Here is a 19570-nt window from a genome sequence, read left to right as displayed (position 1 = left end):
GCCTTAATGTTCGTATTGTTCTGATAATTGTCGCCTACTTGAATCTAATATGAAAGGCTAGTGAACATTCTGTTTGTTTCACTGATGAGAGGGAAACAAGGATGAGTTTAACATGTGTATCTGTTTAACACATGCATAAAATAAAAATAAAAAGTCATGATTTATAAAACATGTATCTCTTTGAAACGGCTGGTTTACCGATTCAAGATCATTTACAGTAGGTTGAGGCCGAAATGGCATAAAAAATGATTTACGCATTAATTCACTCTATAGATGAGGTCTATTGGGAATTAGGGCGCAGTGGATCTTATTTTTTTTTTTTAATGTGGATCCCCAGAAAAAAGTGTGATTTAATCCGCCTCTGAAAATAGTCTCATCTCCCACCGTTTGAGTAACGCTTGTCAAAAAATAAAATTTCTGAGCCTTCTTTAAAAATGAAACTCTATTTTGTGAGCTGTTTTCAAAGATTTACATCTTCAGTTGGAACCAATGAGTTTGGGGCTGAGAGTCACCGAGAGAGGAAGGCGCTGGGAGACGAACTAACGTGATGCGTTTTAATGAGATTTGTTCAGAGTAAGAAAAATCCAATAACAAAGCCGGACTGGTCGTCTAACTGAAGACACGGTACGTGTGATGAATCTAAATGGAGGAATCAGTGCATGAGATTCAGCATCTTTGATATCTAACGAGCGTCACTGAATCACTTGGAGGTCAAACATCAAACAGTTCCTGCTGCTCCAAAGCTAAAAATTAATTAAAATACATTTGTGTTATTTGATTGGAGTATCATCTGTTCCACCAATCACAAACCGCTTTCTGTAAGATGAACCTAACGCGCTGGGAGATGATCTTTAAGGTAGGAAAGTAGAAACACAAATTCTTTGGTTTTACAAACAGTGGCGGCTCACTTGAAGTACCAACTATATGCTGGAGGCTTGTTTTTACCCACCTGACCAGCGGCCTCTGGTTTTAAGTATAGTGCAGCTAAATATTACAGAGCTTTAAGTCACAGTATTGTTAACGTGTCAGCGACAGCGACCGCTAAGAAGCTGTGATGGTCGCTGTGTCTCTCTGCAGAGTCAGACTCTCCCAGACAGACGGAAGTGTGTCGCTCTCCGTTTTCCAGCCGAACAGGTGATAATTGAACTGGGACACTGGGGTGTGAACTGAAAATATTCCAAATGGGACACATTAGGACTGAAAGGTCAGTGGATTAAATCCCCACACTGCCTCTGTGGTGCGTTTAGGAGCAGTAGGTTTTGTCAGAGGGCTGTTTGACTGCTCAGCAGCACTCTGGTGTGCGGATGACTTTCGTCAGTAAACAAAAAGGTCACAACCACACACAGAGGAGGCAGCTGACGTTGCCGAGCTCTTCCACAGGCAATTTACTGGGCCTTTAATTCATCGGCCACAATATCAGCTGATCATTTGGTTCAGTGCAGCTCTTTGTGCTCGGCCGTGAGAAACCAAGCACTGTGAGTATGTGTGGATCAGCAGCAGCTGAAATATTCATTGATGATAAACACTGATAGCGGAGCTGCTTCAGGTTTCTATCTGAGACTCACAATGCTGCTACTTTATTTAATTATTCAAGCAGGGGAAGCTGATGATTTGTGATTACCTTATTATTATTATTATTATTTAAGAATTATCACAAAAACAAAGATGTGTCATATCTTGTTTCTTAACATAAATGTGAGGTAAAGTGATTCCGGGATAATATTGTGAATATACAATTGTTTTGGCCTTGATAATCGTGACATGTCTGACAGACTCTAAGAGGCAGCACCAGTCACAGACTGGTGCTGCCTCTTAGAGAGGGACTCTGTGAGCTGGTCTCTGGAGAAGCAGCACAGGGACCCCTCTGTGCTCACGAGCATCCAAGCTCGACATTTATTGATTTATTTTTCCATTTCACAGCTATCTTAATGAATCCACGGCATTAAAACTCCAGAGTTATTGAGGATGACGTTTAGAGATAATAGCATTTTTCATGGCTGCATTAGAAATGTAATTAACTCAAAGGCTTTTTTCTTTTCGGTCATGATGCGGAGCAAACTGGAGCAGCGGATGAGTGGAACAGTGAAGAGCTGTGGAGAGGAAAAGGTGAAGCCTACCATGGCGAAGCCAACATCGGCTTTCTTGAGAGCGGGGCCGTCGTTGGTCCCGTCTCCCGTCACGGCCACCACCTGCCGGGTTTCAAGCACCGTGCTGTCGATGATACCTGATCAACAACAACAACAACAATTCTCCATTTAAATGAGTGGAAGAACATTTTAACTCGTTCATTTAAAAACAAACATTCCTCGAACTATTTACCGTAGCTCAACTAGAGTTCAACCAATATGAGATCTCACCTCCACACAAGGACAAAAATGTAATAAGCAGTAAAACATGCTAAACAATAAACATCACATAATACTGAACCCACCTTTGACCAGAGTGTGTTTGTCTGTCGGAGAGGAACGAGCCAGAACACGTAGTTTGGGCCAAACTTTGTCCAGACGCTCTTGTTCCACCTAGAAATGTAACACGAGGAAAGTAGAACAGCAGCTTCATGTACCAAAGACTGTGACGTCACACACAGTAAAGAAACCATAACCACCATCACATACCAGACTGACATGAGACAGAGAGTAAGAAACAAACTGAAGTCTGCTGCAGCAGATAAATATTATGAGCTCATTGCAGATACGTCGGTGTGTGTTTTGGGGAGGAACAAGAAATGGCAGAAATCAAAAAGCCCATATTAGTATATCTTATTAATATATCTTATATCTTAGTGACAACTCTTTAAACAAAACTCATCTAAAAGGATCTGTATTAAGATTGTTTGTTTAAGAGTTATTTTAAAGAAAATATTTACTAACAATTGTTAACAGACCTTTTTCATTTTAAGTAGTTTATGCTTTCTTGTGGGAATTTGCCAAAATATGACACGGAGTGTTTGTCTGTTACCTCATTAATAAAACACAACGATCATTTATTGATCGGTTCTACAGTGAGTCGGACTGTAAATAACATCAACAACATAAGTCTCCTGAAAACCTCCATGTTGGCGTACAAATAACCAAAGTGAAGCAGAACAAGGATGTAGTTTGTCACAAGATGTTCTATCATTAGTCACATCAATTTTTCTGTATCAATGACAAATCCTTTCTTTGTCTGCGTTAAACTCACCTCTCCCTGGTCGTTTCTGATCTGCTGGTTGAACTCTTTGCCCTCCAGACACAGGAAGTCCTCTCCGGGCAGCAAGATGCCACACTTGGTGGCGATGGCGCGGGCGGTGTTGATGTTGTCCCCGGTAACCATACGCACAGTGATGCCTGCGCGCTGGCACTTAGAAATAGCCTCGGGTACCTGGAAGAGAGAAAGACGTGTCATGAAAACCTGAAAGATGAGCACAGACGTACAGAGAAACTCGCCAGCTTCTCTTCCTCATCTATAAATCGGTTTAAAGGAGATTTAAAACACGCTCACTCATCTTGAGTTTTTTTAGTCAAACAGATCCAGAATCACATTTTCAGACCTCAACATATTGGACTAGACTCAGCCAACAACAGCAGCAGGTTCTCCACTGTCGCTGCTCTTTATCCAAACGGAGACCTCATTCATCTCAGATAATAGAGTGAATAAAAAAGAGATACAGACAGACATCTGTGAGCAATCACAGAGCTGCTGGCTACTTCCTCTGCTCAGCAGGAGGCTCAAACCGGCATTTGAAGGAGGCCGACAGGAGTACTGCGTCTGCTGACGAATACAAACACACATCCCATCTTTGATTCACTCAGAGGGGAGCCTTGACCATTGGGACGTTTTACCTGGGACCTGTTAGCTTTAGCACAATATCATGTACATACCATCTATAAACCTGCCACTGTTTCAAAAGTGGTGATTTATGACGGTAAATCGGAGAGAATTGTAAACTACATGTGTGCTGCACTAGAATGGAAAGCTGCCAGGCGTATGGCAACAGAAACAAGGGAGGGGTTTAGGAATGTTGTGCCTAAAAGCTGAAACCTTGTGAAGGCTTTCGTCCATCACATCACAGGTCGTGTAGCGATGTACCCGATGCCTGCTGCTCTCCAGTTATTTCCATGCGGTCTATGTTCTTTGTGCTCCGACATTAAAGCAGCAGGCAGCAACGCCCTGCTGCGTGAGCTTCATGACGGGCTTCATTTAACACTTCAGAGCATCTGAACACCTGACACTCCACTGTTCATATTGTTCCTTTATCTCAACTGTTGAATGTTTTCAACCCAACATTTTTCCTTTAATGTAATTATGAGCAGCCTGTCGGATCAGTCGGTTGAAGTTTCAACCATTGAGGAAGTATGAGGTGTAATGACGCTCCTATAATAACAATTAAAGATTCAATTTCCTCTGTACCTCGGGTCTGACGGGGTCCTCGATGCCGACCACGACGATGCAGGTGAGGTCGTTCAGGATCTCGTTCTCGTTTTCCCAGTTGGGCTCCCCGGCCTCGGCGGGGAAGTCCCTGTAGGCCACGCAGATGGTCCTCAGACCTTCACACGCCATGGGCTCAATCACCTTTCGCACCATCTCGTCACGGTCCTTCGACTTGAAGACGCGAGGATGACCCTGGGCGTCCAAGACACGGCAGCATCTGGAAAGAGAAAATGAGAAGTGTCACCCATTACGCCATCCACCCGTTCCCTCTGGCAGATGAACACTTTTCAGTTGACTTGATCTCTTTTCTTACTTTCTGAGGACAATCTCTGACGCTCCTTTGCTGTACATGCGATAACCTCCGTCAGCGTTCTTCAGCACCGTGCTCATGGACTTGCGGGAGGAGTTGAAGGTGTAAACCTTGTAGAGTTTCTCTTCGGGGATCTCATCTCTGATTGGCTGGTAGTCCCTCTTCAGCGCCAGCACCAAACCCAGCAGAGCGCACTCGGTCTTGTTGCCCACGTGGCGAGGCAGGCCGCCCTCTTTCTCCGGAGGCTGAGGAGGAGCAAAGGGTTTGGATGAGAAAAGAGAGGTTAAGAGGCACAGAGGCATCTGATTGAGAGGACCAGCTTTTGACTTTGAAAGTGTGAACAAGAGATTTGGTTTAGGTTGTCGGTGGTTCTCACCAGGATCTTGGTGGTGTACGCCGAGTTGATGGAGATGCTGTTGATCATAATTTCCAGAGTCTCAGGTTTGATGGCGTCGGGTTCGGGCACGGTTCTGTAGTGCGTGTCGCCGACGTACGCCTGCACCACCGTCATGCGGTTCATGGTCAGCGTGCCCGTCTTGTCCGAGCAGATGGCCGTGGCGTTGCCCATGGTCTCACAGGCGTCCAGGTGACGCACCAGGTTGTTGTCCTTCATCATTTTCTGAAATATGGAGAAGCAGGGCAGAGCTTAAGGTTTGCTTTAAGACGTAGTTTAGGGAAGTACATGACTTAAAGGCCTTAAAGTTGAAGTGTAAGTGATAAATATAGTTATCAAAACCTAAAAATGATTCAAAAAATCCATGGATCTTATATTTCCCACAATCCCCTTTGTTCCCCATCCTGCTCACCTTGACGGAGTAGGCCAGAGAGATGGTGACGGCGAGCGGCAGCCCCTCAGGAACGGCCACCACCAGCACTGTCACGCCGATGATGAAGAACTTGACGAAGTACTGGATGTAGATGGAGGTGCACTCGGTCACCCAGGAACGACCCTGGATCGCGAAGGTGTCGATCACAAAGTAGAGGATGAGGATGATGACGGTCGCAGCCGACATGATCAGACCTGGTTAGAAGGAGCCGAGTTTAAAACACAAGCACACGTCCTGTTGGTGTCAAGTCCGTTTTATGGATTTGGAGGCCACTGGGTTCCACGGCGTGGAATATGAATTATATACTGGAGGTAGTATCCTATTACAGCAACCAGCCTGTGTTTTTGTTGTGGCAACACTTACGGTGGTGCTTTCAGGGACAATCAGATGTCCAATAACTCCAAGAAAAGAAAGTAAGTACTGTAAGTAAACATATGGTTTGGTTGAGGCTATCAAAATAAATTTTGTTGGTTGGTTCAATTTTGAATTCCATGCCTTTCTATGTTTTCTTTCTGTCTTTACTATTAATTATCAAATAGTCATAGTCATAGTCATAGTAAATATATATAAGTAAAGTTTTCATGTTGGTGAATGCATTTATCCGTTAATGTTTAACTCGACTGACTGCTGAATGCACTTTGAAACATTTGCATATGTAAGGCTTGTAAAACGCACTGAAATCACAGACGGTGTATCTGATTAAACCAAAGGCAAAAAGGTTTCAGGTGATTATTCACTAAAGAAAACATACTTATTAATATCATATTCCATTTCTTCCGATAGATCCCCCTAAGTGCCACACACTGTTCCTTTTTATGAGACAAAAAAAGTTTTTTGTCTCATAAATATTTGCCTCTGAGTCAGACAACCCCCCCGAGTGTAGCATCAGAATCAGAGGAGACCAGGTGGAACAGAGGAATCCAGTGCTCGTGTCTTTCTGCTTCACCTCTCCCGTCAGTCACCTTCTGTCAAAGTGTTACGGCCCAAAGTGTTACGGTCCTGAAAGCCCCTCCGTGTATTAAGGTCAATTGAAATAGCACCGAAAATACCTTCAACTCCGGGATGAATCATGTTCCCAATAAAACTGAGTGCATTCTGACCCTCTTCACTGCCTGATCACTTTGCGTGCTATTAAAGGATCCGTCCCACATATCTTGGTCTTCCCCAGAGTCCGATATGAAGGCGGGCGTCAGGTTCATCTTTGTGCGTCTAGTCAAAGATAGCCCTAAGAGGTGTTAGCCTATAGCTTAGCCTAGGGGGGAATCTGCTAGCTCCACCAAAAGAACAAAAAAGCTGTTTGATTTACATGTTGTATCTCGTTAGCTAACATGCTATCAGCAATCAATCCTGTAGTCAGCTGGGTTTAGATCCTGGGTTTGAGTCCCCTTAATTATAATTTGATTACATTGTTGCTTGAATATTTTCCATTAAACCTATTTATTTTCGTTGCCCCTCGCCTCACATTAACCCTTTCCCCCTCCCAAGTATTAAGGCTGATTTTTAGTCTGCAACCAACACCATCACTTACGTGAATGTGCATTTATTTATTTATTGTTAAATACTGCAAAGTATCATGCACGGTTAAATGGAAATGCTAGTGGAAGAACAATCCCCTCATCCCTTTTTGTTACTGCCACTTTAAGAGTTTTAGATGCATAATTGTTGTCTGTGTGTGTGTGTGTGTGTTGTCTTAAATGCCAGTGCCAAATACACATTTCCGTTTAGTGCATATCTAATGGACAATAAAGTAATCTAAATCTGAAAGCATTTTGATGAAATCAATACTGTTTTTAAATGTGCTCTATAAATAAATTGACCTGACTTCACTTTGAAGTTGTTGGAAGGTGGATTTCCTCTTTTGATGGAGCCAGGCATCAATTTCCCTGCTTCCAGACTTTGTGCTAAGCTAAACTGATATGATGTATGTGTGTGTGTGTGTGTGTGTGTGTGTGTGTATGTGTGTGTGTGTGTGTGTGTGTGTGTGTGTGTGTGTGCGGTCCTCACCAGCCTTCCCGATATTTACAGTCAGTTTGGTCAGTTTGCCCTGCAGCACCGACTTCTCCTTCTTCGTCACGTTGACCTTCTTCACTGGTTTGACCTCCTCTTTGTCCTCCTTCTCCTCCGACTCGGCGGCCTCCTCGCTCTTCAGCGGCTGGATCTCCAGGGCGATGCCGTCCTGGGTTTTGGCTGGGAGGGGGAGGGAGGGGTTGATAAGGTGGTGGGTCGAGGGGGGGGGGGGGGGGGGGGGTAAAAGGAAGAGGAACAGGAGGAGGAGGAAGGTGGGACCGGGGGGTTTGGAGAGTAAAAAGAGATGCGGAGGAGGAGGTTTAGGAGAGGTCAGGAAAAGGTTTGCGATGAAGAAGAGGTGAAGATGATGAGGGTGAGGAGGGAGAGAGTGATGAAATATTTTGAAAGAGGCAGACGGGTGTATTTTAAAGAATGACGATGGAAGAGAGGAAAGTTTTCAATATGATCGGGAGCAGAGGACGAGGGAAGGAAGGAAGGAAGGACGGGTTGACAAAAGGTGAATGAATCAAATCAATAAATAATAATAAATTCCAAAACAAAAAGAAGGAGGGAGCAGGAGTGGTTTGGGGATGAAGGGCAGAGAGGCAGAGAAAACGTTACAGATTCAGTCGGAGGGGAAAGCTGAAAACGACCGGACGAGTTTTTCTCAGAGATCAGAAAAAGACCTCTGACTCTTTATGAACTTTAACATCTTTAGGAACATGGTGACCCTTTGGCTGAATGCAAAGAGTCGCGTCTCATCAATGTATGATCACAGAACAGTCATGAAAAAAAGGTCCAGGTAGCTTTCAGAGAGACGAGTTGGGAGCAGCAGTTCGTAATGAAGAGCAGCAGACAGAACAGAGAACAGCAGATACAACAGAGAGGATTTAACCGGGGGCTGTCAATCACACACACACACACACACACACACACACACACATACACTGTGTTTGTTTCACATCAGAGTTTGGAACGAGGCTGTTATGAAGTCTGGTTTCACGTCCTGCTCGGCGGCTTTGCTCCCCATTTGCATAAACAAACTGCGTATTTGCGTTTCACTTCATCAGCTGGGATCCTGTTTGGACTGTAGTAGTGTAACGTGGATCTGTTTGATCTCCGCTGAAGAGAGCTTACACTGAATTCAGCTGCACTCCCTCCATCCACGGCTGTTTGTCATATTTCCATACCAAAGAAATGTGAGCTGGTGCTGAATGTACACAGAGCAGACCTACACTGATCTGACACGCCGGGTTTTGATGTGCCGTTTGCCCTCGTGAACAGCTGAGCTGACAACACTGACTGAAACTGGGAGGATTTCTCGACTTTAAATAGTGGAAATGTTCTGATCCATCAGCTAACTCTACAGTGTCCCTTAGTGAACCCTGTTGAGTCACTGCTGGTAACGTCAACATCACTTCTGGAACCAACAGATCATGGACATAAAGCAGGTTTAGATTCCTGGATGACCAAGAAGACGTTTCTAGAGAACGAGAAGAAACTCTGGCCGTGATGTATAAAAATCTAATCAGGGAATTTAAATACAAATCAAAAGTGATGAGGCAAATGTCTGTTGGAGAACCTGTTTGGAAACCTTCACTGGAAGCAGCCAAAAGCAAAATAAGTAATGAATAATAATCATGATATTAATAATCTGGACTGTTTGGGAGTGTTAATAATGTCTATTGTCTAATAATAGTGTCTTTTATTTTGTGCCGTTTCTTCAGTGAGTTTTCAGCAGTAGGTTGAAGTTGAAAAGTATTAAAACAAACTGACGGATTGGACCTCATGCAAGAACAAACAAACAGAAAAGAAGAGAGAACTTTTTAAACTTTCATGGATTTAGCCTGTTGTTTAATTCATGTACAGATAGACGGAGAGATGGATGTGTAAGAGGCTTACTGTGTTTTGTTTATAGCGTGAAGGTGGGAGCGCTGTGAGGTTTTAATGGTGTTAGGGTGATATTTTTTACATGTAGATGTGTTATTGAGTATGTTTTTATTCTTCTAATGATGCGTTAAGGGGTTGTGGCTAAAGTGCTAATGTAGACATGGGAACCTACGCTCAGTGGCCAATTACGTAACTTGGTTTTAATCCTTTAAAATCCTTTTTGTGTGTGTCTTTTGATCTCGTCTTATTATATTGGCTTGTGTCTCAGTGCCTTTATTTCTCATGTAAAGCTCTTTTGAATTGCCTCGTTGTTTAACGGTGCTACACAAATAGATTTGCCTTGCCTGTACAATCCAATACAACTGTTCTGGTTCGAGTACAATAATACAATAATAAAGTCAGAGTTAAAGTGGTGTTGCACTGGACTACATCATATTGTGTGACAGAAAACACCCTGAACATTACAGGCATCATAAAAGTCAACTTTATGACAGCGCAGTATTATTGTAATGGCATGCATTAAATTGTACCTAATAAAGTGGCCACTGAGGGTATTTCATCATCAAAGCTAATGCATTATGAACTGACTCCTAGTTATGTGGTGTGACGATCATTCTAGCGATTTATGTGCTAAATTTGTGTTTTTGTCTGCTAATTTATGACTTGAAGCGTGAAAGTTATTCTTTTCACTCTTGGGGGACATCTTTTGTAAACAAAACTTCTCTACAAACGCAGCAGAGCAGATTGCCTCATAAAGCACTTTGGGGGTACCGATTAGGCTAATGACCAAATCTCACGGAAGTACACCTCGTAATGAACAGGTGGTATCCATCAAGTGAAGACGAAGGATTTACAACGAGGGAACCTGATGGAAAAAAAAGAGGATAAGACGACGAAAATGTTCTTGCATGGGGCTCAACGTCGCTGACAGAAGGAATCTGCTACGGTGACCAACATCTCCTCACAGCTCACTGTTCATGTTTTGTTGAAAACATCCACAGGGAGTTTGTGGAACGGGAGCAAAAGCAGGGAGTGCATCTTTAACATGAAGTTATGTGTTGTTTCTTTGGACACCTTTATCCCCAAAACTGCCTCACCGAGTTTCATCAGAAGTCATTTCGTGACAGCATGACCTCAACGAGACATTTAGCCTGAATGTGTGGATGAGTCGGTGTCAAACCAGGAAGCTGTGGAGCTTTATGCACATGGTCCACTCTGAAAACAAGCCACAACATAGAACTAACTGACACAGCTTCACATGAACAGGACTGAGACCCACTGACCAACCACAGAACTGTAAACAGGCGCAGCACTGAACCATGGGAGAGAGCGCACGGCGGGCAGAGGGGAGGGAGTGTCTCGACAGTCAAAAAGAAGAAAGCAAGTCAACAAACAGAAGACGAACTCAAAGGATCACCCCAGAAAAAAAGGAAAAAACGACAGCGATGCAGAACCACGACAGAGATAGACAGGTGGAGGTAGAGGAGGCTGCAGAGCTGTGGAGGCTGCAGGAGACTTCAGCAAGACAGAGAAATAACAGAGAAGAGGGAGAGAGTCAAACAGTGATTACGAGACAACATGAAGTCCTGAGCAACACCCTGCAAGGAGGCAACAGTGAGAGAGCTGAGAGGAGTCAAAAAGGCGAAAAGAAAAGGAACTGAGGATACACAAACAGAACAGACGACAGCCCACAGCCCACTAATACTGCAAGGGTGCAACTCCCACACACACACTGACAGCCAAAAAAAACATCACGGCACTGTTTGGATCAGTTGACAATCACATTCATCAGAACATAATGGATGTGGGGAAATGTGTGATGGGGGAAAACATTTTAAATCCTTCACTAACTCAAAAACAATGAGGCCTGTTTTTGATTTCTCTAAACACCTCCTGCACAGATGTTTCAAATTAAAAGCCTTCCAGCAGCTCAAAGGACAAATACCACCTTTCCTGGAAGGCTTTTAATGTGAAACATCTGCAGGAAGTTTCATTAATGCTAATTTAACAGTAATCGAAAAAAAAACAAAAAAAACAAGGCAACAAAGAAGTGACCGAGGGAATGAAAACAGTATTGGCGTTAAAAAGAGAAAGTGAGAGCAGCAGAGTGGTGAAATGACATGACTCTGCTGTACTTGAATTGATTTTAAGAAGCTTCCCTGTTTTCTGATTTGCTCTCCTTTAATCTGTTGTTCACACAAACACTTCAGCACAACAGGAGTAATTTCACCACTCTGCTGCTCTCATTATTCTTAACACCGATATTGTTTTCATTCAGTCCAGTTGCTTCCACTCCGCTGTTATTTCTATCGCTGTTGTGTTATTTTCTGCACAGATGTCTCCCTTTAAAAGCTTTTCAGAAGCTCAAACAGCATAATTTCCCCGCAAACAATTAGTTGATTTATCAACCAGCCCATTTACGGAAAATTGAACTGCCAACCATGTTGATAAATGATTAATTGCTTAAATCAAGCTTGTCCCAGCTTATGTTTGTGAGGCTTTTGTTGCTTTAGTCTCATGAGATAGTAAACAGAATATCTGTGGGTTTTAGTTTGTTGAATTTAGATTTTGAGATGTCAAATTGGGCTTCAGGAAAGTGTGATGGGCGGATCAATAGTCAAAGAAAATAATCCCTAATACTCCCTTTTTCCAAGCAGGCTTTCATAGTGAAACATCTGCAGGAAGTGATAGTAGCTTAACAGTGATGGGAAAAACAGTGAAGTAGAAGCGTTTGAAGGTATTAACCAACTGCGAGGGTTTGATTTAAAGCTGCAGTCATTGTTTTTTGGCCACTAGGGGGCAGAAAAACTCCACCGTAAACTGACGGAAACATAATTCTGACACAATATAAAGTATAAACAGCCGTCTACTTCTACAGCCAGCAGACACAAAGAAATATTAACAACTCATCGAAGCTGTGTAAAAAAACAGCTGCTGGTGCAAACATTGTAAATGAGAGAAACGAAAAACATACAGAAACCAAAACTAGGAGATAAAATGAGCTAATGAGCTAAACAGAGCAGTGAGAAATGTTCCACTAAGTTACCAAGAGTGGAATGTGACTGAGTACATTAACTCAAATACTGTACCTAAGTTTGAGGTACTTGTACTTTAATTGAGCATTTAGATTTTATGCAAATGTATACTTATGTAATATTTTACCTTTTAATCCCCTTCCTCTTACAGTATCTCCAGATGTGGTGATTTTGAATTCAATTATTTATGGATTTAGAAAATTCTCCTAACTCTTAAATTACATAAACTATTAAAAAACCTTTGAACAGCTGGAAAATGCCTCATCACAAAGCTGAAACCATCTGATAATCTTATAGAATATGATGCATTGCTGTAGATTAAACTACAAAACGGTTTGTAAAGGAGTTAAAATTAGCGTAACATAACAAAATGCAACACACATATTAATGCAGCAGTAATATTAATCCAGAAACATCATATATAATCGTAAAATACTGTCAGGGAACATTACTGCACGATCAATACTTTTACTTTACTTTTACTTTTCATTCTTTAAGTAAATTCTGCAATTCCAACGTATATGAGTAATTAGTTATTTAGTAGTGATGTTGATGGATTAAGGTCTTAATCTTGACATTTAAGCGCCAAGTATTTCAATTCTACATATTGTGTTTTAAATATACATAATGACTCTACAGCAAAAAAAAAAAACGTACTATAATAGTGATAAGCGCTAGCATTAGCACTAGCGATTAACATAAGCTAATTGAAAGGTAGATGGCTATCATGAACGGTAAGTTGGAAACAATAAAGTGCGGCTACACATTAAAGGAACATAGACTGAGCTCAGCAGTTCATGTGCTGCTTTTTATGTTCTGTAACTGTAGCATGGTTGAATTATCAAGCTAGCTAGCTAACTAGCCACCCGCTAAATGAGTCAAATTTAACAACTTCATGTTTCATCCACACTGTTCTCACAGCTTACCCAAGCACATTGCTATCGCCAGATAATCGGAAATGTTAAACTCTGCACATGTTGATACTGTTTTCATGCTCAAGAGGCTTTTTTCGTATTTTTTAAATATCCAGGGTAGAGGCCCTTTTAGTTTAGGGTTTAGTTACTCTTCAAGTAAACAACCTGAAAACTTCTTCCACGACTGAAAAAACTACAAAGTCGTCATTCTGACTAAAGGTGTTTGTGCGGATTTCGTTCTCTGTGTTTTTAGTGGAGGTCATCTGTGACTGCAGCTCTGCGAATTATTCCTGTGTGCAAAAGTGTGATGAGCGTCCAAGAGCAAGGAGTGTGTGTGTGTTTCTGTGTACATCAAGAAGCATTCTGTCCACAGCAGATGCTCAAACCATGGGAGGTCAGGAGGAGGGGAGCTCTGTGTGTGTGTGTGTGTGTGTGTGTGTGTGTGTTGAGACAGCTTGCAGAGGAAGTTGGACATATGTTGGATCACACGGGACATTGAGGACGGATGGCTGGTCGAGTTTGGAGGTGGAGCGATGACGTCATCGACTCAAACACACAGCAGTGAAATCCCTCGACTGTTAAATATCGAGGGAAGCACCGAGGGAGCGCTTGATTTCCACACAGCGTCACCCGTGAAGGACACCTCAGAGGACAGACTGGCATGTGACGGTGCCCCTCACTGGTGGAGCTACATTTGTGTCTCAATTCTCAGAGCGCGATGGGACATTTGGGTTTATGCAACAACATCATCAAATATATTTTGTGGAGAAATTATTCTCAAAGAATAAGTTAATTTGTGCAAACAAAATTAGATTTTGTACTCAATAAATATATTAACAACCTAAGCACACAATGATAACCTCTTTCACTCCGTTGTACACATTTACTCCCTCAACCAAAGCACATACTAGTTTTCAACAACCTTCATCAAATTCTGTTCTGGAAGTTAATGTGTATTTTATTAGCTTGTAACCTCGTTATCTCTGTAGCTAGCTAGCTAACTAGCCAGATAAGATATAGCAGAATTAAGCTAGTTGGCTAACATGACAAAGAGAAAGCCTTAAGTTTCATTAAAGTAGTTAAAAATAACGGAATTGAGTGTAATATTTATATAACTAGCTGACTTACTGAATACTTTCAGCCACACTAAGGTGCCAAGTAAGAATTATTTTCACTATCAATTTACTTGCGATTACTTTAGCGATGAATCAGTCTATAAAATCAGAAAATATAAATAAAATTTCCAAAAACCCAACATGACATATTAACAATATGTATGCAAACATTGCTTGTTTTTAGTTAGCATCATAGAAGACCAAGAAGGACGACAAAATATTCATATTAGAGAAACTGACTAGTTGAGTTTTGGCACATTTTTGGCATATTAGCTTGCCTTGAAACAATGACTACTGACAATTAACTGGTAATGATACATTTTTTAATCAACTGACAAATCAGTTCACCTCTAACTCACCTTATTATTAAATTAAATATATCACAGAATAATAATATTTTAGACTCAGATTCAGAGGCAGTTTATTTTGTAACTGTAACTACATCAATGATTTTAATTATTTGGCTAATTAGCTGGCAATTAAAACAAGTTGGTTTAAGAGCAACTGACTAAAGGACACAGATAGTTACTTTTGTGTGCCAACGTGAATAATATTAAACTCATGCACTTATTGAGCAAAACATGTATTTTAGTTCTCTCAAATTAAATTATTCTCGGGTAATTTCTCCACAAAATAAAATGAATGTGATTTTAAAAACGAGTGTCTTTTGCTCAAAACATCCCAACACGGTCTGAGAACGTAAAGCACAAATATGAATCCCATCATCACCCTTATGACAGTATGAACGCTGTGATTGGCTGTCAAAGACTTGAAGGTTGAGAGTTGCACCCTTTTACAGGTAAAGCAAGGCGAGAGAACGTCCCCCTTTATACAGCAGAGAGAGAGAGAGAGAGAGAGAGAGAGAGAGAGAGAGAGAGAGGAAGAGAGAGAGAGAGAGAGAGAGAGAGATGGACTGGACACTCCCCTCCTGCCGCTGAGTGGAGGGTGAGGAGAGGGTGAGTAACAGGGAGGATGGAGAGACAGAGAAGGACAGATGGATGAATGGAGGGGTTACCTTTGTTGCGATTTTCGGGGGGTCCTTGTTTTTTACCTGTTCGGACAGAGAGAGAGGGCGGAATGCTGATAAGATGGCTCAAAAGAAAAATAAGATCAAATCAAACTGAGGGAGAACACAAAGTTCAAACTGATAGAAACCCATAGGTGTGTGTGTGTGTGTGTGTGTGTGTGTGTGTGTTGTGGGCAGGAATGGACCAATCAGAGGAGAGAGACACGCCACTTCCTGCTGTGGAGAACCAACAATGTTTGACGGCAGAGCTAATCAGTTCATCAATATATCAGTGATCAACATACATAAAAGTTTGATTCAGGAATTTGATGGAATGTCAAACAATAACGTATGAAACAATTACACATTATTATCTTGAATTGAATTGATCAATAATCCAATTCAACATGTTCATATATTTCTAAATCAGGTTTGTTGTGGTCGTCTCAGCACAAAACGATTTAGCCGTTTTCAGTTTTTTGAAAATAATCTGTACATTCTCTACAGCCATTGGTTGGACGTTTGAGCAGATGGTCAGTCTGAAGGGTTAACATTCGTGGTGTTTGTGTCACCCTGGTGGCTAAAGGTAAAAGTAATAGTTCACTCAAAAATAATATTAATTGTATATGGTACTCACCTCCCAAGGCTCTCTATGGCCCCAAAAAGTTATCTTTCAAATAGTGTTAAAGAGGGCGGAGCACGTGAAAAATGATGTATTGGGAGGTGAGTACTATTCCTTTAAGGTGCTGGTTCAGGTCTGGCAGGGGCAGCAGTCTCTCTCTCATTTAACTTCCTGTCGTCTCTCTACCGTCGACCTTTGTCAATGTAACGATTGGTCAACAATTAGTCCTCCGACTTACACACTTATTGTGGAAAGCTTTCGACAAAGCTGCAAGTGTTCTCCAACAGTGTGTGGACCGGTTCAGGTTGTGTTTATTTGTTGAAGTGACTTTGATGGATTCTGTTTACTTCCTTGTCTGCATATATCTGAACTGGGATCGTTATCACTGTCAGCTGTCATGTATTGATCAGATAAAATGACAGGTGGAGGTCGGGGGATTTTCCTCCGCAGGGGCATTAACTTCCTGTTGCCCTAATATGGAGCAATCTGCTTTTATAGTGAAAGGAGGTTTGGCAAGGTCAAAGCCAATACACACACACACACCCACACAAACACACACAGACACACACACACACACACAAACACAGCTCTTTGTTATTCAGCTCGTGGTTTGTGATTGATGACAAAGACTAAACTGCTGCAAGTGTGTTTGTGTCTGCGTGTTTGCACACACACACACACACACACACACACACACACACACACACACACACACACACACACACACACACACACACACACACACACACACACACACACACACACACACACACACACACACACACACACACACACACACACACCTGCGACTTACATGAATACATGAATGTGTGGGTGGGTGTTTCAATGTGTATTCCTGTGTGTTAAGTGGGTTGATGCAGCCATGTGTGACAGTAAAGTGTGCCGTCTGTCTGCTGTTATCAGAGACTCGAGAGACGCACAACAGCACAACAGTGTGCGTTCTTGCACTTCTGTCTTTGTGAGGACCAATTAAAGTCTCAGACTTGGCGGGGAAAATACTAAAAGTGAGGACATTTTTTGGAAAATGAGGCCAATTTTGGAAAGCTTAAAGGGTTGAGGTTTGGTTTTAGGATCACGGTTAGAATTAGAGGGGCTTGGGAATGTATTATGTCAATGAAGGCCCTCACATGTGTGAAGTGCTGATATAAAGGATCTCTTTTTCTGCTCATTTTCAGTTTAATTGGAGTGGAATCTAAAAGCTTGTCTTGTGGTCCTCTTCATTAGGAACTCATTACTGGTTTGGGTTTTTTTTAAATGAGTGACTGGAGGCCGAAATGTGAACCCGAGCGTCTCTCTCCGCTGAGCTGGTTCATTCAGCCGGTTGACAATGAATGCCTGACAAACTCAAACTTTAGCCAGTAAAACAAATGATCAGACAAAAACAAACTAAAGAAAGAGACATGAGTAAAAGGGGGTTAGCATGATCACAAGCAAATCAAAAGCAATAGAGACCGACTGCAGAAGCCTGTTGGTTTGCATCAAACTGCTCTGTGATAGTACGAGCATCGTCTGGACTTTTTGAAGGGTTCCACTTCAAAAATCCACTGTATGTAAACAGGGGAAGGGACGTTTTGCAGTTTTAACCAACATTACATCACTGTCAGATCAATACCTCAGTGTAGTGGCCATTAACCTCAGTGTAGTGGCCACTAACTACCGTGAATAAATGAGACCAGGACGGAGTGTTTGCTCAGGTGACCAACCAAACAGATTTGTAGTATTTTGGAGGATTATTTTGTCTTTTTTAAGGTAATTTCAAGCGTCGACTGACTGAAATGTTCACAATGATGCATTTATTTGCAACTGTACAATAAAAATCTAAATTGATTACAAGTAAATCTACCCATCGAGCAATTATTCAGTTTCCAATAATAACAATGGAAGATTAACCATTAGAAATATTAGTACATTAAAACAATAAGTCCTTGATTTCAGACAAAAGCAGCCTCACTTCTTTTCCAGTGACTGAAACAACAGAACCACTGTCAGATTCCATCAGCTCCAGCTAGCTCGCTAGCTAAGGTTAGCTCCCTTGACTTACTTGAAAACTCTCATTTAAACAATAAATAAATTAAATGAGAATTTAATGGTCACATAGATATTGAGGCTAAAGCTACAGGTCCTGGTGGGGAACAGCTATTTATCCCTGGTGTTATCATAGCACAGTTTAACAAGACAAAACATATGAGCAGATGTTTCTCTCAGGCACAGCCTTGATCACAACTGTAGGTGGTAAGCTTGTTAGCCAGTCATGCTAACCGTCAGCAGCTTACGTTAATTACCAATGACGCCACACTACAAACTCTTCGGATGCAGAGTGTATCACGTACTACAAACCCCATTCACACCACTTCAACATGTGGAGAAATCCAAACTCTGACCGGCCTGCTGTGCCTTGTTATGGTTGCTGAACTATGATTGGACAATCACTGTTTAGGGGAGGGGTTTAGTGAACGGTCAATTAAAAAGGTGCTGTTGTACACATCCCTTTTGGTACTTAAATCTTATGTCAGTTGTGTTTAGTTGTTGTTCATCAGATATGACCACTACCGGTGAACTCATCCGTGGTCTCATTTATTCACTTTAGTGATCAATAACTTATGAATCTATAGTTAGACCCTTCAAACAGCTCTGCTGTTATCAGCTCGGACTGGATGAACTCTACCTGTTGACAGAGTCGTTCTAGTGCGACAGGAGAAACTTCAAATCAACACCAGCTGATAAAAAAAACGTGCAAATATTTCCAATCTGCACTGTTCAAACAGGAGAGTAGAAATATTCAGGAGCGGACACGATGAGAGTTGTCTTTCTTTTCTCCACACACTTCACACACTTAGTGGACTCGTATGACCGTCAACACTTCAACGACGAGTGGGATCGGCTTTGTCTCGTGTCTTACTTTTCTTGACCTTCTTCACTTCGTCGTGGTCGCCGGCGCCCAGCAGAGTGAAGATGATGCCGGTTTGAGAGTTGAGGCCGACGGCTGACACCACCATCCGGCCGGATCCCTCCATCACATGGGTCCCTGAGGAGAGATTCAAGAGACGGGAGTCACAACTGGAGCTCGTTTTTTTTTTTTTTTTTTTTTTTACTGTCACTGAAGTTTAGGTGTATAATATTTTATCCAGCTGCATATTTAAATACTTAAAAAAGACCCCTGTCAACCTTTTTGTTGGACTTTAGCAATGCAATTTGCTGATATTATCAATTTGGAGTAGAGTACTCAGTACTCTGAGTTGCAATAAGTTGTATAAAATGTGCTACACAAATTACACTTATCCTCACAGCTGGTCCGCTCTGATATGGATATACAGCATATTGATTAGTTATGAGATCTGATTCCACATCCTACTTCAGAGGCAAGAATCAAACAGTCAGTGAAAGTGTTTTTAAGGGTCGTGAATATCAGCAGA

General features: G+C 41.9%; 1 protein-coding gene across 5 annotated transcripts in view; it reads right to left on the bottom strand.

Annotated features, from left to right (window-relative positions):
- LOC142954682 (plasma membrane calcium-transporting ATPase 1-like) overlaps window positions 1-19570 on the bottom strand; it is a 79328-nt gene that overhangs the window by 18426 nt on the left and 41332 nt on the right. For 3 of the 5 annotated variants that reach the window (XM_076095852.1, XM_076095850.1, XM_076095851.1), the window contains 10 exons: window positions 19057-19182; window positions 15524-15559; window positions 7552-7734; window positions 5527-5741; window positions 5097-5339; window positions 4724-4965; window positions 4390-4627; window positions 3181-3360; window positions 2432-2519; window positions 2118-2224 (listed from right to left, as the gene is read on the bottom strand). In XM_076095852.1, coding sequence (XP_075951967.1) covers window positions 2118-2224; window positions 2432-2519; window positions 3181-3360; window positions 4390-4627; window positions 4724-4965; window positions 5097-5339; window positions 5527-5741; window positions 7552-7734; window positions 15524-15559; window positions 19057-19182 — 1658 coding nt within the window. Of the gene's footprint in view, window positions 1-2117; window positions 2225-2431; window positions 2520-3180; window positions 3361-4389; window positions 4628-4723; window positions 4966-5096; window positions 5340-5526; window positions 5742-7551; window positions 7735-15523; window positions 15560-19026; window positions 19183-19570 lie in introns of all 5 variants that reach the window. The other 2 variants (XM_076095854.1, XM_076095853.1) reach the window with 2 other exon arrangements.

Source organism: Anarhichas minor, unplaced genomic scaffold (assembly GCF_050575085.1).
Source record: "Anarhichas minor isolate MPS153535 unplaced genomic scaffold, ASM5057508v1 ptg000021l, whole genome shotgun sequence".
In the NCBI taxonomy this organism is placed as follows: Eukaryota; Metazoa; Chordata; class Actinopteri; order Perciformes; family Anarhichadidae; genus Anarhichas; species Anarhichas minor.
Note: the sequence above shows the minus strand (reverse complement) of the source record. Positions and strands in the feature narration are given on the sequence as shown.